We start from the raw sequence: 22,694 nt of genomic DNA, 5'->3' as shown, positions 1-22,694 counted from the left end.
TACATTATAATAATATTCCGTCCATGATTTATGGGCAATACAGCTCACTATACTATTCCACACGCGTACAAAAATTAACAATATCTACCCTTTTATCATTGCTCATTTCAGTAACTACTTCTATGAACTAACATAATGAAGATAATATCTTAATTTCCTGAATGAATATAACCTTTTACAGGTCACTTCATTTGCATATATTTCTGCCCCGAGATTTCTATACGCAAAAAAAAAAATGAGTAATTATAAATATATTTCAACATCCAGAGTCGTGTTATTAATGTTGTCATTACATGTATGCATGCATTCTTCAAAATTATTCTCATTAGCATGATTAGCATTATCAAACAGTACGGTACACTGCAAAACCAAGTGTGATTAACCTGTCCAGATGTTTAATCAGTCGTTACGGTAATGTTCATTAAAAGAACACCAATGTTTAGGGATGTATGCATTGGGGAGGGGCAAAGATTTTTGACAGGCCGAGAGGGGGGTAAGCAATTTTGGCAGGCCGAGAGAGGGGGGGCAATTTTGGCACACATTTATGGGGCTCTAAAAGGCTTAGGAAAACACTACTATACAGAAACGTTCAAATATGCTAAATTTCCTGCTCGCTACGCACTTACATCATAATCTAGACCATTTTAAAATGTTCCCAAAAATTAGGCATGTGCAAAGGGCAAGACACAGATTCGTTTTGGCAGGCCGAGAGAGGGGCAAGTAGTTTTTGGCAGGCCAGGGGGAAGCAAATTTTGGCACCGCCATTTGAAAATAATTATTGCACAGCCCCTTACTTCTAAACATTCAAATGTTGTTTAGATTTTGTTATTTACATTAGTGTCATGTAGGCCTAGTGTTAATTTTGTCAACGCATACTCTACAGCATTAACATTTAAAGTGTTACCGATTAATATCATAGAGTGTGTTGTCACAATGCCAATGTTGATTATTGAATATTAATTGTTTACATACTGCAGTTACTGTTCATTTTCCTAGCAGGCGATGTCGCTACTTCCCTCATGCATTACTGACATGGTGCCTTCAGCAAAAAAAATGATTTACTATAACTAAAACCTAACTTCTGAGATATTTTTTGAAGGAAGGTAAAAAACAAACCACAGGGCACGATGTTTCCCTGCTGCGTTCAGACATTTCAATCATCACGAAAAATCGTACACAAACGGTCTCTGAGTTTGACTGACAGGTAACGACAGATGGGATCTAGTTTTCTTTATTACTATACCGAATTATATATAGAACAATTTTTTATTATTATTATTATACCGTAAAAACTCGATAGTTTAATAGCATGCAGCGTTTTTCTATTGGAGTAAAATGCCGGCTTTTATCCGGTTTGGGGATTAAAGATAATCAGTAGAAAATGCCGTTCTTCGGCATTTGCCGGCCGCGAATCCGTCTGGATTTTTTCCGGAGAGGAGAGCCGGCTTTCGTCAATAGAAAACTACAAGCCTCCGTATTCCGGTTCGTCACAGTGCAGTGGAGTACTGAAGCTTTGAAAGGTTTAATCACGATGTGGGGATGACAACCGGCAAATATGCAAATGACATCAGCGGCATCGGGAATTTACCCAGTATTTAGCGCAGTAGAAAATCACGGTGAGTAGGAATATTCCGGTCTAACCGGAATGATTCTTTATTATACCGTATGTTTAGAAAAAAGCTGATATGTGCTTACTATAGAGCGCTTTTGAAAACATGAAATTGTACCATAGTCCGACCCTTTACCAACTGAGAAATAATGGAACTGAGACACAAATTTGCAGGTTAACTTATTCGTATAACTACTAGTGTGTGTATCGATGATTTGCTTAAAACCCTTTACACTTTTATGGATGGGGCTCTTCGTGTTTGCATGTTTTAAAAGCGCTCGATAGTAAGCACATATGCTAACTATCGAGTTTTTACGGTACTTATGCCCAAATAGTCTGTCAAGTTAAACGCTGTTTCAATATGTGTTGGAGTGCCCATTCAAAGCGAGGAATTGTGAAAGATCTACGCATACAAACCGAGGAAAAATGACAAATCGAGGAACGAGCGAGGACTTTTTCCGGGGACTTTTATTAGATAGACAGTCCTCGCCGGTATGGCATGTATGAAAAACACATTTTAAGTTTTCTTCGCTTTATATGGGTGTAGTGTGGATACTTCGGTATGTAGGCCTATGTATAGAACTTTTTTTTTGCTCTGAAGTGTGTAGGGCTTCCTCGCGTTCAATGGGCTTCCACGAAATGGTTTTAACTCTCTCCACGCTGGGTGTCGATTGCAGACAATATGTTTCAAAAAAATTTAAAATTCAAAATTTTCAGAAATGTAAATTTTCATGACCATATTTGGAATCAGCATGAAAGTTGCATTAAAATGAGTACAAACAAGCCTAGTATTGGATCAGTGGTTCTTAAGATTGCTTTGATATTTGGGGAAAATGTCTCCAAACTTGGACTCTTTATGTTGAAGCCTATGGCTAGCACGCAGAGCATTAAATATGGGTTTAGATTTGACATGTATGCTACCTATAACGAGAGCACACTGACACTACATAATATACGCAGTGACGTCTCTATTAAGTCTTTAAAGAAGAAGCCCCGCCAGATTAGAGTCTTCTGGGTGATCTAAACCTGCCTGGATCCTCGACAAGATTGGTACAAGTCTAACCATCAGAAGCGGCATAATGGAGAAAAAGCTGAAGTACTTTGGCCATATTGTCAGGAAACACGGAGGTGTATAAAAACAGATTTTGCAAGGGGCTATGGAAGGCCGACGAGGAAGAGGACGTCCACCAACATCTTGGACTAATGACGTGAAGCTGGTTTCTAACCAAGGAATGCAAGGTGCAACGCACTTGGCATCAGATCGAGTGAAATGGCGTACTCTTGTGAAGACCACAGCAGCCCTAGACAGTGCCACCTGACACAGAGAGAGAAACCTGCCTGGATATCAAATTAATCAGTGACAGTGGCAGGTGCGAAGTTGATGCAATAACATTAAAATACCAATCAGCAACTGTCGAATTCAGAGATAACCTTGTCACTGCAGGCAGGTTTGGTTCACTGCCCAGAAGAACTGCTCGGTGGGGCTTCCTCTTTAAGATGAAGATGCAAACTCAAATTCAGCCTTCATAAGAAGATGATCTGAAGGAAAGACAATGTTAGGTGCACTGTGAAACTGTTCTATTTTACTTTCATCTATCATTTCAAGTACACCAGTACAGCTAAGTTCATCAGCCCCATACCATAAGTAGTCTAATGCTGCAATGAAGACTTCTTTGCCGTAGTTTTCTGGCTTTGTTTGGTACAACCTGCGCAACTTTTTCTTCTTATGGCATGGCTCATCTTCTGGCGTGTCTCTTGACACAGAAGGCAGCTCTTGTTGTTGTCGGATGTCATCCATCGATGGAAACTTCATTGTTCCATTTACATCTTCGTGGTTGCTGAAAGGGACTTCATGACCCTGAAAAGCAATATTCAATGACCTGGTTTATTCCTCTTAAAGAGGAAGCCCCACCAGAGCAGTTCTCCCAGGGTGAACCAAACCTGCCTGGTTATCAAATTAATCAGTGACAAGGTTATCTCTGCATTTTACAGGTGCTTATTGATGCAATAACATTAAAACATCAATTAGCACCTGTCAAATACAGAGTTAACCTTGTCACTGATTAATTTGCTAACCAGGCAGGTTTGGATCACCCCAGAAGAACTGCACTGGCGAGCTTCCTCTTTAATTCGCCGTAGAAGTAGCGCATAATGATGTAACCAGGATTAATTACCGTAGCAAAGGTGAAAACAATGTTTGAATGTATTGCCCTGCACTATACTACACGTATATGTTGGAACTCTGCATCGCACCACTGATTATCAAAGAATTGGCATAAATACCTGGATCGTAATTCTATCGAAATTTCATCATGCAGAGTTCATGTATGTTTCACTCGCACCTGTACAATAAATTGTGTCTTTGAAAAGAGCGGTATTGTATTCAATCTATGATTGCACACATAACACAGACATGACAGGTGATGAGTGCGGGGATGAGTGCAGCATACTTATAGTGCAGGGCAATACATTCAAAAATTGTTTTCACCTATTGCTATGGCAATTAATCATGTTGACATGATACCGGTACATCACTACTTCTACGGCGAATAATATACTCATTATCTTCTTTGTATTTGTCACGCTTATTGTTTCTCATTTTTATTTATTTAATGCTGATATCATCTGGATGGAATATACGAACTAAATGAATACGAAAATCACACTAACGGTAAATATTTTAGCTCTCTAGTCCATGATTGAGTAATCTAATTTACCCTATCAATACTATAATATTTAATCGTCTTTTGATTTGTTTCTAGCGGACCCCGTATAGCTTGCATGATCATTTTTATTTTACAACGACTGACCTATCATCGCTTTATAAAAACAATAGTTAAGTCCAATAAAACTATTCTTTGTAATAAAGGCAGTATTAAACCCAGACAAAATTACAGTTTGTCCACTCTGAAGTACAAATAACAACGCTCGCGTATACAGCGCGTAAACAGTGCATACTGCAGTTACTGTCCGTTTTCCTATACACAATACACAGAGCTCTCACAATTGACGCGTGACCTCTACAAGTAGTGTATGTTAGAAGTATAGGCAATTGCCTAGTTAACGTCACTGCGTAAAAAATAAGCGCCAATATTTAAAGTATTCTCTGAAATTCTAGAAAATATAGTTTTGTAACATGGCCTAAATTTTTAGCTAATTTATGTGTTTAGAAATATTCGCACTTTTGTGTTTTAGGAAGGATATGTAAACGACAGATAACACCAAAAAATATGAAGAAATTATTTCCAAACCGTGTTAAGTCTGCAAGCCATTATGCTTCTCATTTTCAAGAACGCTGGTTAACAATAAGCAGACTATTGTCTCATTTCGTAAACAAAAGCCCACACAGTAATTGTTACCTTGCGTTCGCTTTATAATCGTTCACCCAACTGAAACTATAATACCAGCTCATTGCTCATTGCACAGGTAAAACAGAAACATGTGTAGTGTGGATTTAACCAGAGAAGATCTGATTTAATCAGTTGAGCTGTTTTCAATGAGTGTTATCTTGGTTTAATAGCTTTTAATGGGGGTTAAGTCCTGCAAAGATCGTGGTGAATTCTACTGTAGACATGGTAGACATGACTGCATCATGGCGCAGTGCTGCGTCTCTGTTGAGGTATTCGTGCCTTCAAAGTCGGCACAATGTGTGCGTCCGCGTCGGTACTTTGTACTTCAGAGTAGACTGACTGTGTAAAACTCACCGCGATTGTTTTGTACGCACTCTTTAGATGCTCCGACTTGTGAGAGAACAACTCTGGTATCAAATCGACCAGATAATTTTCCTGCAAACAGTACAATAATAATAAAATAAATTACTAACAAACTCGTTGACAAGTATTCCCATTGAATTACTCATCACAAATAGACACAAGATGCTTGTCCCTGTTAAAGACTTGTGAAGTTGGGACATTATAATTATAGCAACGACGTAAAAGGCATTGCTTATCTTACAATGTCTTAGTTGCAAAATATTAATGTTTGCAACTACAGCAAACGTACATTATACATGGAACCATCATTCTTAAAAACCCGTAAGATTTATGGATTTCTTCCCATTGTTTCTTGGAAGTCTCATGACAATTTCATTGAATCAGAAGGAAAAAAATAGACATTCACAAAAAGAAAAAAATAATATCAGATGAAAGTTCTCTTAATCTGTGACGGCCAAACAAACGATGGACATTATGACTATATTTGTGCCCACAAAGTAGTGCATAATACAGTACATGTATTGCTGCGCTGCCCATACGTGATTTCAAGACTATTTCATACCAACCGCTCATCTCATTGGTGACGGTGGACAAATTTATGGCAAGTATATTGCACAAGAGAAAAGAAAAACCTGTTTTTTGTCGATAAACCTGGTTTTTCAATCGAAAAACCAGGTTTTCAAATCGAAAAACCAGGTTTATCAATTCGATTGTCAGAGTTTTTTTGGCTGATAAAATGAACTTGTATTGCGGACAAGGCAATTAAATGTTACTAACCTTCAAGCCATCCTGATCAGGACCAAGGGGAAACTGCCTCAGCAGTTCTTTATCAGTGTCGGCAAGGTGTCCGTTATGAAGCATCTGGTATCCAGGCATAAACGGCTCTTGATTGAAATCACCACATAACAAATGTGGACCATCTTCGGACTGTTTACTTACATGACGTATTGCAAGTGCTGCCTATAGGAATAGAAATAGAGAAACAGAAAACACGTATTCAACAAATGCATTAGACAGAGGTTTCGTGCTACAGGGTGTCCCTGAAAGAACTGTATCGTCGGAAACTTAACGCCACAACTAAACATAACTAAATAACCGATGTGGTTGAGGAATAAATTGGCTCTCACGTCACATACTTTTTGGATTTTGACAATTGACTATACACCGTTCTTCAAATATAACTTAAAACTTTACGAAACTCCCTCATTTTCGAACCTTTCCACGGATTCAAATATCAATCAATGATATGGGAGTGCTAATCACTGAGACGGATGGTTTTATTCGTTTTTATGGTCACTATGAGTTTGTTTTAAATAAAACCACGTGATTCGTGCTTGATGATTATTTTTCTAACAGGCATAATGTTGTGATTGCCGGAGTCATCCTCTTAAGCTTGTGAGGAATTGAAAACGTAACGCGGAATGCAGTTGTTGTTTTTTATTTTTTTTTTTTTATTAGTAGTATTCTTTTTATGTGTCGGTACAGGGTTTGGGACAAGCATTTTGTGCAGAAATTATCCAATGTCTGTTGCAAATGTTGGAATAGTAGACAAATAAAATCACTACAACAAAATATTTCTTCTCTGTGTTAAAAACTTGAAATCAAATAGGGATTTTGAGTTTTATTTTCGCCTTTTTGTTTAAAAAAAGACATTTTCAAAGTGGACTACGCGCACAATTTTACTAACTCGCGCGGCAGCTTTGAGACTCATGATTTAATTAATTAAGATGGCTATTGTTTTAAACAACGTAACTTTAAGCAATAAAACAATAATAGAAGGGGTGTTTAGGCTACTTTTTATGAATTCGAGTTAGAATTAGAGTTGAACTTACATTTTAGAGTTCGATTTAGAGTTAGAGTTGCATTTTAGAGTTCGATTTAGAGTTATAGATGCATTTTAGAGTTCGATTTAGAGTTAGAGTTGCATTTTAGAGTTCGATTTAGAGTTAGAGTTGTATTTTAGAGTTCGATTTAGAGTTAGAGTTGCATTTTACAGTTCGATTTAGAGTTAGAGTTGTATTACATTTTGAAATTATGAAAAGAAATTGAAAACACCTGTAAAATATTTAATTCAATCTGACATCGTGCAAATTAACTTTAAAATGCAACTCTAACTCCAACGTGTAACTCTAACTTTAAATCGAACTCTAAAATGCATCTATAACTTGCAACTCTAACTCTAAATCGAACTCTTAAATTGTAACTCTAACTCCAACTCTAACTCTAACTCATAAAATGCATTTACTCTAATAGAAGCAATACGCCAACTGAATATCCTGATCCACTCACCTCTAACGCAGTAACATCCAACCGTTTGTACGTCAGGAATGACAGGTGTACGTTGCCTAAGCACAGAGTATTACCGGACTTCAGACATCTTAGACGAGACAACATCATGGGCATGCTGTCTTTCAATAAGGTATCAAGCCCATGTTCTGTTACAATTTGTTTTCCAACCTCCTGTGAAACGTAAACAAGGAAGAGGTTATATTATACTTTAATATTAACCTTCTCTTGAATTGTAAAAAGAATGATGGATATTTCATTAAACTTACTTACGAAGGGTACCCTTCGTGAATAATAGGGATTTACTACAGGGACCCTTCGTAATGTTACGTCTTGGGTATTCGTAACTTTACGAATGGTTACTTTTAGTGAAATAGCTTGAAATGGACCCCAGCTCTCATGCGTTGAGCGTGAGACTCACGCATTCGGACACTTTCTCACGCCAAGGTAGTAAAATCTCACACCAAGGAAGGTAGTAAATCTCAGGCCAAGATCCCGGGGTCAAGCAAGATCTGCCAAAGTAAAATCTCACGCATCGTCAAAGTATTTAACGGTTTTGTTTTGTATTCGATTGGACCTTTACTTTGAAACGTTTCCAACTTTATGAGGAAGGAACATCCCCTCAGACCGTCCATGCCCCCCCCCCCCCCTAAATCTAATAGTGCGCCCTTATAAAAACTAGCACGCATCATTTGCTTAAAGTGATTTTCGGTGTTTTATAATTATATAAATGGTCATTGGCATCGGAAACAGATCTCGATTTTAAGCACTCACCTTTTTAAGGGATTCGGACAAGTCAACTTCCTGCTCGTCGATTAGTTCAAAGCGATTCTTTTTATAAAATGTTGCAATCCCAACCAGTTGTTTCTCTGACAACGAGCCACTGTATCCCTTATTACGAAGGTAGGGTTCCAAATGATCATGGTAAATATGCGGATCGACCTGTCAATAAAATATACACACGCGTTACACGTCGATTTTGGAGTTAAACCGAGATCCCAGTTTTATTTGCAAACATCATGGTCATACAGCCTGTCTCAAAAAAAAGTTGTGCAAGTGAAAAGCACCCTCATTGGCAATTAGAAAATACCGTTGTGACATGATGCTTACATCAACATCAAGGGCGTAGTCGTAGCTCTCAAATGCCGTTCTGTTCAATTTGCTTGTTTTAGTCTCGAGATATGTTCAGTTAGCAACGAACGGGTAAAATCACAGTTGTGCCACTTTTAGGCCTACTAGGGAAGAGGGCTGTACATGTAAATCAATGATAGCATCAAGTTTATCAAGAGTTCCTTCGTAAAATCAAAACAATGCATCAATTACACAACAATACAAAATTATTTTACTGTCTTATTGTTTTATCATGATACGGGTATAATGATTCTCTTTTTCCACTTAAAACAGATTAAAAGATAAATAAATATTTCACATTCTGCTCTAAAATTAACTACATGTGCATGTCAATGATTTTATCATGGTAAATACTGTTCTCTTTGTCACTCAAGACATGTTAAAAGACAAACATATATTGCACACTTATAGGTTAATGAACGCATATTAATTGTTGGGAGAAAATTAGACAAAATAATGCACGCGCGCTGATGTTGATGCGTCTTATGCACGAGCCCCGTAGCCGGGAAATACATTAGACGCATCAACATCAGCTATCATTGATTTACATGTATAGCCCTCTTCCCTAGTAAAAGTGGCACAATTGTGATATTACCCTTTCGTTGTTAATTAAACATATCTCGAGATTAAAACAAGCAAATTGAACAGAACAAACGGCATTTAGGAGCTAAGACTGTGCCCTTGACGTTGATATAAGCATCATGTCACAACGGTATTTTCTAATTGCCAAAGAGGGCGCTTTTCCGTTGCACAATTTTTTTTTGAGACAGGCTGTATGTACATGCAGCTGGACAATAGTTAATTTATAGGCGCTGAAATGAAATACCGTAAAACCTCGTCTACAAGCATATAGAGTTATTTTGATGAAGGCTATATTAAAACGAAGCAGCCATAAATATCCCAATGCAATAGATTGGACTTACAATAGTATTTGTTTGTATATATGCTTGTATCGGTAATTTACTTGCTAAAACTCCATAATGTTCTGATTTTGTCGATGGATGGCGCCCGGATTAATTTAGCTTTCATCAAAAGCACTCTATATGCTTGTAGACGAGGTTTTACGGTAGTGATTTTCTCTGTTTTACCTCATTTGTTTGCCCTGATAATTACAAGAGGACATATCTGATAGTGAAAACAAACAATAGTGAAAACCAACAATATTGGGAAAAAATGAAAATCGCAAGCAAATAATTTCAGAGTTTCTAAACCAAATAGGGCCTACAGTTGCGTAGTATTGCCTATACCGTGTGTTGCTTATCTTCGGGTTTCGAGTCTCGAGTCAAATTTTCGAGTCTCGTGTTACGAGTCTCATATTTCGAGTTTTGAGTCTCATATTTCGAGTTTCGAGTCTCATATTTCGAGTTTTGAGTCTCATATTTCGAGTTTCGAGTTTCATATTTCGAGTTTCGAGTCTCATATTTCGAGTTTCGAGTCTCATATTTCGAGTTTCGAGTCTCATATTTCGAGATTCGAGTCTCATATTTCGATTTTCGAGTCTCATATTTCGAGTTTCGAGTTTATACATGTTATAAGGGCCTACCTCCTGTAGACATACTACATCAGCTCCATGATGATCAAGCTCTCGCAAAAGTTGGGGTAGTCGCTGCACACCCTTGACGTATTATCTCGGCCAGTAAGGGGAATGCGTGTCTGGCGTGAAACCGTCGGCAAGGATGTTATAGGAAACTACGCTGAACTGACATGTTTTCGCCCCATTGCTTGGATTACCAGATTGCAGCCATTGTCGTTGTAGAAGGAGAGTAACATCAACTGGGGCGTTATTCCTGGTCGCATCTTCAGGCATTGTAGATGATGTACATGTACATGTATGTCCTTCCGTTGTTCTATTTTGAATAGGTCCCTGCCACCATAATCACAAAATATAAGGTATTTAAATATTATTAATTAATTAAATATTTATTTATTTGATATAGGATTTTGATGACTGATATAAAAGTAGGGACGAATAAAATTAACGTTTTGGTTCTTGTGCAGAGGATTTTCATGAATTAATGAACTATCCGGAAGGGAGTTTTGGGTTCTCGCCACCTCTCTCCTCAATTTCTGGAACAAGGATCACTTCCAAGTCTTTTTGTGGTACTATGGGGGTTTATTCCTCAGAATCTCACATTTGAAAAAAAATGGCCTCGTCCTTTCCTCGAGCACTATTGGAAACGATCGAAAACTAAGTACTGCACATCAAACATTAAAAAAATTTCCTACCCTCATCAATTCATGAAGATCCTCTGGACGAGAACCAGAACCAATACATAGCTATATAGCAATATACACCAGGCACAAAAAGAAACTCGTCAGTTATATTCATCCTTGCTGTTCAATAACTTGATAATTTTGGATTATTCTGAAATATACATTTTTGTTAATTGGATTTTCATTCTCATTTGAAACCCTGTTCGTGAACATTGAGTAAGAATTGACCAAGATATGCGCGCCTCCAAATTCTTAAACCCCAAAACGATTCAATTGTGCCTGTTACACTGTGTGCTTTATAGATTGCCCGTGGTGCTTGTGTGCAATACAACGATGCGTTCCCCTTGAAAATCGTTGAAAATGCAACTTTCATTTTGGGGTTTGAGGCTTTGGAGGCGCATATCTTGGTCAATTCTTGCTCAATGTTCGTGAACAGGGTGTCAAATGAGAAAGAAAAGTCCAATTAACAAAATGTATATTTCAGAATAATCCAAAATTATCAAGTTATTGAACAGCAAGGATGAATATAACTGACGAGTTTCTTTTTGTGCCTGGTGTATATATATATTATACCGTAAAACCCCGTCTACAAGGATATACCTAAGAAACGCCCTCAATAAAATTGGTTGCTTGTTGTATTTGGAGTTTGAGCAAATATATACTGGCACTGGGTGGCTATGCATTCCATCTAAGTATGTTGTAACACCAATCAATTGTATTGACATAATAACGACTGTTTCGTAAATCAGGATCGTATAGCTCAATTGATAGAGCGTCAGACTTTGGAACTGAAGACATGCTGAAGAGAGCATGGTCCGGGCACCGGTTCCGTTTTTTTCATTCTCGTTTAATTTTAACTTTTGACATGTTCTTTTATCTTTCTTCAAATCTACCTTTCTACTTTTAATTTTAGGTGCGTTTTTTTTTATAGTTTTTTAGTTTTTTTATAGTTTTTTTAGTAATTTTGTGGTTTTATAGAAACTAGTAAAAGCATTTATTCTAAATAATAGCGAAACTCACGGTTAGACAGATGTGTTGTAACTACTTGTCTGTCCTCGTCTTTGCAATAAAAACCTATGTTGCACCTTTGTGCCATCCCAATTCTTGAGGTAGGGTGCGTTTTTGGCTTAAGCACGATTTTGTTTCTACTTGAAATGAAATCAAAATAAATATTGTTCTGTTGCCACAATTGCAGTTTTTTCAGTAAAAAAAAATAGATGAGGAATAATAATTATTCCATATTTGAATCTATTGTCCCATCAAGAATAGAGTGTCTTCAAAACTTCAATCAATTCATCTGACAAAGGAAACTATTCTGGTCATTCAATTTTGTTTCGCTTGCACCTGTTATATCACAGGCGTTGGTAGAGAAGGCACACTTCTCTTGTCTTCACCGAAGTAGTGATGTAAACACTAACATGATTAATTACCATAGCTAGCAATTGACATACACTATTTTTTGTTCCACTTGAACCCATACTATAGGCTATTCGCTGTCGATGTGACGTAATTAATCGGATTAACTACCATAGCAATTGATGAATACAATTTCGAATATATAGCCCTGCACTTCATCGTTCACGTGGCACCTATGCATTAAACCATAGTTGTCAAAGAAATGCTAATCACTCGCCATGTAAGATTAGTATTTATGAAAAGAGTGGTATTCAATCTATGTTTGGTGACATACGCGGGTGATTAGTGCAATCTGCTTGATGGTAGTTATTGCGATTATTACGTCACTTCGACAGCGAATTGTAGTATAGACGAATCCAACAAGCCAAGTGATGGTCAGAATTTATTCGGCCATTATACGCTGGTGAAGTTGCGTAATTAATCGGATTAATTACCATAGCAATAGGTGAAAACAATTTTGAACATATCGCGCTGCGCTACAAGCAGGTTACACTCATCACCTGTTACTGTGTATGTCTGCAATCATAGATTGAATACAATACTGGTCTTTTCAAAGATCTTACAGGTGCAGGATGATATGGTTCAATGAAGAGGTACCGCCTGAACGTATCAGTGTATAACGCGGTATATTCAAAAATTGTTTTCACCTATTGCTATGGTAGTTAATCCGATTATTACGTAACTTCGCCAGCGTATACGCTGGCGAAGTTACGTAACAAATCGGATTAACTACCATAGCAATAGGTGAAAACAATTTTGAACATATCGCGCTGCACTACAAGCAGGTTGAACTTATCACCTGTGTATGACTGCAATCATAGATTGAACACAATACTGGTCTTTTCAAAAATACTAATCTTACAGGTGCATGAAACGGTTCAATGCAGAGGTACCGCGTGAAAGTATCAGTGCAGCGCGGTATATTCAAAAATTGTTTTCACCTATTGCTATGGTAGTTAATCCGATTATTACGTAACTTCGCCAGCGTATTGGAATAAAACAGGAGGATGTGAGTTCATAAGGGCAATGTCGGGGATAGGTCACAATCGATGTGGAGAGATGAGAGGTCCGACCAACAGCCATAGCGATTCAACTAATTCCAGCGGACGGTCTGTGGCTAGTAAGGAATCGTCTTTGACCACATGCGCAGATCTGTCTCGTCAGGAAGATATTTAATATCCCGAATTTATAATAGGCCTATGCCTACCAGTTATTATTATTATTAAACAGCATTTATGAAGCGCCTTATCAATGAGATCAAGGCGCTGTACAAAGAGACTTTAAAAATTACATCTTAAATTACAACTTACATTACACATACTAAAAACATTGCATACACTGTTAAGCAACAATTAAATATATACACATGCAAAAAACATATATAAACAGGTGACAAGCTCACTATCAAGAGGCAAGTAGAAAATTAACAAGTTGGAAAAAGATGGGTTTTGAGCGATTTCTTGAATCTATGGATGGAAGGGAGTTGGCGGATGTGAATGGGCAGAGAGTTCCAAAGGCGCGGTGCAGCTGCCGTGAAGGCTTTGTCCCCAAGTGTTCGTTTTGTGCGTGGTATGGCAAGACGTAACTTGTCGTCACCAGATCTCAAATTCTCTCTAGATGGAACATAAGGAATGATATACTCGGTGAGATAAGACGGCAGTAGTCCATGGATACCTTTATAAGCCAGCAGCATGAGTTTGAAAACTATCCGGGATTCAAGAGGCAGCCAATGGAGTTCTCTGAGCAATGGAGCTGATGAATGTCTCCTATCCAATCTAAACACAATCCGCGCCGCCCTATTTTGCAGAGATTGAAGTTTCTTCAGATCTTTGGATGTGATGCCATACATCATAGCATTTGAATAGTCAAGTCTGGATAAAATCAGTGAGCGGACAAGTTTGTGGCAGCTATCAACAGTGATGTACCGACGGATCCTGTAGATGTTACGGAGGTGGAAATTGATGGACTTCGCCGTGTGTTTCACATGTCCTGTCATTGACATCGTCTGATCAAAGACAACACCAAGGTTTTTGATAACAAGAGATTGCAATATAGTGCTGCCACCAATATTAATGCAGATGTCCTTGATATATTTGATGTTATAGTTAGACGATGCTATAAAGAACTCGGTTTTTTCACTGTTAAGTTTGAGCTTATTTCTAGTCATCCAATCACTGATTTCATTAATACAAGAAGAGAGTTTGTCAATGGCAAATTTGATATCACTTTCGGATTTAGCATTAAACGGTAAATAAAGCTGCACATCATCGGCATACATATGGTACTTGATCTTGTACTTCTGAATGATAGCACCAAGACAACATGTATACAAAACGAAGAAGAGCGGGCCAACCACAGAGCCCTGTGGAATCCCATAATGGAGAGCGTGATTGCTAGATGAAGCATCTCCGACGGATACGCGAAAAGAACGATTTTGAAGATAAGATGATATCCATGCCAAGGCTGTGCCACATATTCCATAGGTGTGCTTAAGCCGATTCAATAGGATGGCATGGTCTACCGTGATCGAATGCGGCGGATAAATCGAGTAATACAACCGCCAACAGCATTATTTTCGTCCATAGATCTTAGTATATCAGTTCTAACACGAAGGAGAGCAGTTTCTGTGCAATGCAGTTCTCTGTACGCGGATTGGAATGGTTCTAGGAGGCCGTGGGAATTGAGATGGTCTTTAATCTGGCTACACACGACCTTCTCCATTAACTTAGACACATAGCTTATATTTGACACTGGGCGGAAATTCTTTAAAACCTCTTTGTCGAGGGAAGGCTTCTTCAAGAGGGGGGATACAATCGCCTCACGGAGCTTAGATGGAAAGACACCTGTACTTAAAGACACATTAATTATAGATGTTAACGGTTTACACAACAATTCTCTTTAAACAACCACAGAGGAATGGTATCTAAAGCACATGATTTGGGTGGCATAGATGATATGATTTTACACACCTCTTCAACAGTGACCTGGTTAAATGAAGACAAAGAAACATTTTTGCTTAAAAGATTCTGACAGTACTCTAAAGGTTTGCAATCTGGAAGAGCACTAGGTACACTATCAAGATCCTGCCTGATTTTAGAAACCTTTTCAACAAAGAATCTGGCAAATGAATTGCACATTTCATTCAAATTATCAAAGTCAGGAAGTTGTTTAGTAACATTGTTCAAGAGTTTGTTCAGAGTCACAAACATGTTCTTATTGCTTGAATTCTCAAGTTGTTCTTGATAATAGTTTTCCTTGGCATGTTGTATGAGTTTACTAGTAACCTTAGTTTGTTCAACATAGTCATCATGATCACATTGGTTCTTACTTTTAACCACTTTCTTTCACATTGTCTACGTTTACGTCTAGCATCTCTGATTGTTTCATCAAACCAGGGCGACGTGGGCTTGATACTGCGAGCACGCTGCCGCGGAGGTGCATGGGTGTTCAACACACTTAGAATAGAAGAGTCAAACTTCCCAAGCATCTCCTCAGCAGAGCCCTCACCAAAGTCCAGGTCGCTCAAACTTGATGCAAGGTCATTAGCAAATGAAACACTATCAATCCCCTTTATATTTCTAACATTACTTGAAACTTTCATAGGTTGGGGTTTCTCACAATTTATTGCACAGTTAATAAGTTCATGATCAGATCCTAGCGTTGGCAAGACTTGGCACTTAGTTACAAGATTTTCTTCATTGCGAGATATGATCAGGTCCAAAGTGTGTCCGTCCTTATGAGTAGACTGATGAACATGCTGTTGGAAACCATTTTCAGCGAGTGATTCTAGGAATCGAGCAGAATCAGGTTTGGATGGGAGGTCGACATGGATGTTAAAGTCGCCTAATAGTAAAGTCTTTACAGGGGCCATGCTAATTTCGTTGATGAATGCATCGAACTCCTCAAGAAATTGCGGCACTTTAAGGCCATTTTCTTTCGACGGAGGGGCGATACACTAGGATAAGTCTAATGCCAAGTTTCTTAATTATGACAGATGCATGTTCAAAAGATGGCGTATCAATGTCAGTTGGAGCTTTTTGAATATTAAGATTAGACTTGTATATGATCCCAATGCCACCATGCGGATCGAGTTTCCTAGGGAAATTCATGAATGAATACCCTTGTGGGAGCAATTCCCAATCACAACACGGTCATTCTCAGCTAGCCATGTTTCTGTAATTACAAATACATCAGCATCATTGTCTACTATGTTGTCGAAAATTTGAATAGTTTTGTTGCATGCAGATCTTGCATTCCATAAGCGAAGATTAAGAAGTTTTTCATTGTGTTTGGGCAAACCGCATAAAGTTGTTCAAGTTCAAACCAGTCTGGCCAGTGATATTGGGTTCACTCGCACGTTCTGAATAACAGGGATTGAACTAGAGCTAATTGCGCATACACATATACGCGACCTTAGCAATAGCTAATTAACTAGGCCTATGGCTAATTAGCCCAGCTAGCTATCTAGCATGCATGGATGTATTAAGGCATAAACAGCCAGCAGTAGTATAATATGCTGATTTTACTGAGAGGTCTTTTTTGAAATGTACTGTAATTTGAAATTGACCATAGGGACAATGGGAGCAAGGTTAATTTGTTAGCTCACCTATAGCATATGTGAGTTCAAAAGGTCCAGCAGTTTGGTGTAATTCATTGAATATACATGTATAACTACAACAGAAGTTTGTAGTATCATATAATTAGGCCAAGTAAAATAAAAAACAGGTTTTGTAAAAAAAGGAGGAAGAGGGGGCTTTTTATTTTATATTTTCATGGCAAAATCGGTGTGAATACCCATAATTTGAGCTGTTTTAGCGCACACAATAATGCCTGGAAAAAGGAGGAGGCCTCTTTTTATTTTTGTTCTGAGGATATAGGCCGGCTCCTCTAATTTTCATAAAACCTTCCAAAAGTGTTTCTTGTATATTAGCAAGGCTATAGAAATATTTCTGCTTCCTAGATATATCTTTTTTAAAGTTATAACTGAATTAATATATGATTGAAGAAACCTCAAAAAAGGAAGTGGGAGGGTACATGAAACATGTTTATTTTTTTATTTGGCCTTATAATTATTAATTATATTACATAATTATTTTCCATAGTTGTGAAATCATTTTGTTAACCAAAATTATTCAATATTCATGTAAATATTTCTGTGCAACTTTGGTCATGCGCTATTAGAGTGCGACTTTCTAAGGTATTTTTCTACATACCGAAGTAATATCTGCATGACCTTTGACCCCAATGACCTTTGACCCCAATGGATGAATACAATGTGTAATGTTATCATACTATATTATAATTTGTGGAATGACTTAGCATTTTTAGTAACAAAACAGAAAATCACATTAGCCATAATGACCTTCGTATGACCTTTGACCTCAAGGCTAATGCATGTGTCAAGTGACATCATCTTGCTGTGTAATTCGTGTAAGGAGTAGCAGTTTTAGTAAAAATAACAGGAAATAACATTTTCGGCCATAATGACCTTTCCATAACCTTTGACCTTGAGTTGGTCACGTGACATTTGTGCCACCAGCTATTGGTCCTGATGACCAAGTAACATTGTTGTACCATATATATTTGCGACAGCAGCAGCATTTTATGGTATTTGGTCATATACCGAAGTATCCCTTAATGACCTTTGACCCCAATTCTGGACAATAACTTTTAGACACTGGGTATAGCTGATGCATGTACCCAAGTGCCATCATCGTGCTGTATAATTTGTGGAAGAAGTAGCATTTTTAGTGAAATCACGTTTTTGGCCATTGACCAGAAGTGGATGACCTTTGACCTGAAGTTGACCATGTTTCATTTGTCCCCCACCCAATGGTCCTAATGACCAACTATGGTCAACATGGCTCAAAGCATATGGCTACGGTGGCTCATTATAAGATTGACAGAAAGAAAGAAAGAAAGAAAGAAAGAACTAGAGCAACTGTGCCCTTTGCAAGGGCACGAGGTAAGTTAGGCGTATGACTGTGATGACATCATCACGCAGCAATACTGTGGAACGTTAAATTTGACCCGACCTTTGTCTTCGGTTGACCTTTTTGATTTCATATTGGGAGCAACGTCAAATTTGACCTGACCTTTCAAATTTGACCTGACCTTTGACCTCACATGACCTTTGCGGTTTCATACTCCCCAAGTGTCAGTGATCATTTTTCCCAAGTTACAGCCTAATTGGAGCAACTTCAAATTTGACCTGGCCTTTGACCTCACATGACCTTTGTGGTTTTATACTCCCAAAGTGTCAGGGATCATTTCCCCCGACTTACAGCCCAATTGGAGCAACTTTAAATTTTACCTGACCTTTGACCTCACATGACCTTCGTGGTTTTATACTCCCCAAGTGTCAGGGATCATTTTCCCAAGTAACAGCCTGATCAGAGTAACTTCAAATTTAACCTGACCTTTGACCTTACATGACCTTTGCAGTTTCATACTCCCCAAGTGTCAGGGATCATTTTCCCCCGACTTACAGCCTAATTGGAGCAACTTCAAATTTGACATGACCTTTGACCTCACATGACCTTTGTGGTTTTATACTCCCTAAGTGTCAGGGATCATTTTCCCCGAGTTACACCCCAATTGGAGCAACTTCAAATTTGACCTGACCTTTGACCTCACATGACCTTTGCGGTTTCATACTCCCCAAGTGTCAGGGATCATTTTCCCCGACTTACAGCCTAATTGGAGCAACTTCAAATTTGACCTGACCTTTGACCTCACATGACCTTTGCGGTTTCATACTCAAAGTGTCAGGGATCATTTTCCCCGACTTACAGCCTAATTAGAGCAACTTCAAATTTGACCTGACCTTTGACCTCACATGACCTTTGCGGTTTTATACTCCCCAAGTGTCAGGGATCATTTTCCCAAGTTACAGCCTGCTCGGAGCAACTTCAAATTTGACCTGACCTTTGACCTCACATGACCTTTATGCGGTTTCATACTCCCCACGAGTCAGGGATCATTTTCCCCAAGTTACAGCCCAATCGGAGCAACTTGTAATTTGACCTGACCTTTGACCTCATATGACCTTTGCAGTTTTATGCGGTCATATTGCAATATTTTACTTAACACCCCCCCCATTATTCACCATTATTAAGCGCATCTGCAGAAACTATATATATAGTGGGAATTATTGATTTTCATAAATGCATCATGGGAAGGCGTGATGAAGTTTTAGCCAAGATATCACCCCCCCCCCCCACAGACCCCCATAGCCATCAGTGGAAATGATAGCTGTTTATATCTAGCATACAGGCATCACATCACAAGTTACACTCAAGATATGTAACAACATTGGCATCTGAACATACCTCAGTTTGTTTCGTGTGAATCGCCCACTTGCGGTTTCATACACCCCAACTGGGCTGTTCCAGTTGCAATTGTACAACCTCTCCGGAAGACATTATCTTAATCTCCCACACAGGGAGTGTGAATTTCGAATGGGCCTACCTGAATGGGTGACTCCGTTTGTAATATTCACTCCCTGTGTGGACGATTGAAGTCATGTCTTGCATGAAGGGTGTATGGATTGCAGTTGGAATAGCCTGTACTAGACGAAAATTTACACGTTTTGATGTATGGATTGCAGTTGCAATAGCCAGGCGGCGAGTGGTATGATAGAGCTGGCAACTTGTGAAACCGCCCGGCCGTATGACATTTTCCACACGGTTGACGATGGAAATTTACTGAATTTAGAGAATGCACGGCATTCACCACCTGTCAGTAGACCAATCCTGACGAAACTTTACACGTTTTGAAGCACAGACAGCAGAACCATTGTCTGTGGTTATCTCTTGTTTATCAAAACACTATAGACTAGATGTCTCCATGTTTTGCCCCTAATTATAATGGGGGATGAGGCACATATGAGGCAAAATGACCATTTTTGACCCCTGTGACCCTGGATGACCTCCGATATTAAAACATTTTAAGACTTTTGTAGCCACCTACCCAATACGGCTTGGGTATGCGTTTGGTCGAAATCCGATCACGGATGTAGCACTAGTAGTAAATTGTGAGAAAGAAAGAAACAAACAGCAAGAAAAAAATAAGTTAGGCTGCACGCCTAACTTAAGAAGAAAGAAATGGCAAGAAAGAAATAAGTTAGGCTGCCCGCCTAACTTAAATAGCCTCCCCTGTTACAAAAGGGCAGGTCTGGGGCAGCCCATACGGAAACCCAAGGTAAAGACCAATTTTCAACCACATCCAATTTGAAAGCATGTCTGTGTGCGCCACAATCACGACAAATACAGCACAGGGATTTCACTCAAACCATGAATGTTGTGCAGACATAACCGGCTCCTGGAGCAGTATTATAATTCAAGTCTAACATACAGGGCAAGGCTGCTTGCTTGCATAGGACAAAGGGTGATGATGAACATGACATTCTGTACATACATGGTACATTGCTTTTTATGGGGTAATGTACAACAATTGTACAATAATTATACAGTGTCAGAAGGATTCCATTGCTTCAAATGGTAAACAAATTTAATCTACATGTACTGTTTGCTGAATACAGCTGTGAAATTTCTGGGCTAACAGCAAAGTGTACAGTGTGTTTATGTATCAGGTCTCAGAATCCCCTGCCCGCCCAGGACAATTTTGATGATGGGCAACAAATAAATACTGACATGTCAGCCCGGTGGGCAATTCTACAAAATCAGATTAAATTATGCTAACTGGTAAATGATATTCCTTCATGAATTATGAGGCACCTCAAAAAGAAATACCAGTAAGTTAACCCACATTGTATGCTTCACAATGCCCCCCCCCCCCTCCCCCAAAAAAAAAATAGTGTCAAATCAGCCTTGTAAACACAAAATTTTAACTTCATTTTGTGTAAAAACAGTGTAATATTTATTGAAAACTGGTCTGGTTAACACAAAATTTCACCTTAATTTTGGGTTAAAATAATGTACAATTGAAAAAATGCTTGTGCTTTGCACACAATTATCACAGTAACACAGAACCAAAATGATGCCTAGATCAGGATTTTTTTTTCTCTGCCCCTCGGACGACTGGCCCTGATACACTACTGAACACAAGGCTCCCGCTAGCCTTCAAAAACTCTGTGTCCGATCGGACGCACAACTGTAAAACCTGGTCGGGAAATGTGCGTCCCACAAAATTTGTGTGCGTCCGTACATGTATGTTAATGTGTTGGGCAACAGGGAATACAATTTTACAAAGCCCCGACTGCCGGTATTGCATCGCAGTTTGATGCAAACATTTGACTATTTCCTTTCAGATTCCTGATGAGATTTTAAAGATTTATGTAAATATTATTGTCAATAACAAATTACGTGAATGCAAACTTGCTGACAATGTACGATAGTTTAGAAAGTTGTATTTTTGCTCTCGTGTTTGAAAGCTTATTAACGCCTTGCTGCCGTAAAGAAATAAGAATTTTCATTCTTTGACTGGTGACCCGGAAGTGTTGCAAAATGGGAGTGGTTAAATGTGAAAGGTCAATAACTCGTTTACTGATTGGTCCATTGTTTATGAATATTAATTAAGCTTTATTAGGAGAATTAGGAGTGATCAGTCAACGTAATTTTCGCAATTTTTATGATGATGAAGTTGGTAAGCTTATAATCACTACAACCCGTTGCGCGACTGGACGCAACGGGTCGATGAAATTTATTTAACATTGCGTCCAGCAATACAAAATGCGCCTGGACGCAAGAATTCGCGGCCAGCGGGAGCCTTGACTGAACATTTCCTAAGCCCAATCAGTACATCATTTAGATTTTGGTGTATTGGTGTTTGTCGGTGCGATGGTTAATATTGTGGTACGTATTGGGTCACTTGGGTGTGCGCTTCTTAGGGCTGCAATTACCTGATTACCTGGTTTTTTACAACTCCACATTTGATCTTTATACAAGCAAGTCTTACATGGCAGATTTACTGACATGCTTTGCTGTGTCGGGCTACATATTTAGTGCCTTAATGAAGAGGCTGCCCTTTCCAAATGCAAGAGATTTTAGGTGGACCTAATGTTGGATAATGGATCATATAGATGCGACAGTCATGTCAATAAGTTGTACCAATTGTAACTTATCACACCAATTACGTTGCAACAAACACACATTTTCCAAATGCAACATAATAATACACATCTAGGCGGATCTAATGTTGGATTTGGATGTGACAATCATCAGGAAGTTGAAGTAGAAAGTAGAAACTGAGGGTAACACAGAGATGCCAACATTTACATTCAGGAATCATGTCCACAGGTTTCACACAGATATCGGGGAGACCTGTTTTCAGAATTACATTGCTTTTCCCAATGGGTACAAAAC

The 22,694-nt window shown here is 38.6% G+C and overlaps 1 protein-coding gene across 3 annotated transcripts in view; it reads right to left on the bottom strand.

Annotated features, from left to right (window-relative positions):
- Window positions 1–525: 525 nt before the first annotated feature.
- The window catches only part of LOC140155574 (uncharacterized), a 70,775-nt gene continuing 48,606 nt past the window's right edge, over window positions 526–22,694 (bottom strand). For all 3 annotated transcript variants that reach the window (XM_072178477.1, XM_072178478.1, XM_072178476.1), the window contains exons 2-7: window positions 10,283–10,603; window positions 8,383–8,550; window positions 7,612–7,782; window positions 6,100–6,282; window positions 5,314–5,394; window positions 526–3,467 (exon numbers count right to left, since the gene is read on the bottom strand). In XM_072178477.1, coding sequence (XP_072034578.1) covers window positions 3,102–3,467; window positions 5,314–5,394; window positions 6,100–6,282; window positions 7,612–7,725 — 744 coding nt within the window. In that variant the 5' untranslated portion in view covers window positions 7,726–7,782; window positions 8,383–8,550; window positions 10,283–10,603 and the 3' untranslated portion in view covers window positions 526–3,101. The remainder of the gene's footprint in view (window positions 3,468–5,313; window positions 5,395–6,099; window positions 6,283–7,611; window positions 7,783–8,382; window positions 8,551–10,282; window positions 10,604–22,694) is intronic.

This window comes from Amphiura filiformis, chromosome 6, assembly GCF_039555335.1.
Source record: "Amphiura filiformis chromosome 6, Afil_fr2py, whole genome shotgun sequence".
Lineage (NCBI taxonomy): Eukaryota > Metazoa > Echinodermata > Ophiuroidea > Amphilepidida > Amphiuridae > Amphiura > Amphiura filiformis.
Note: the sequence above shows the minus strand (reverse complement) of the source record. Positions and strands in the feature narration are given on the sequence as shown.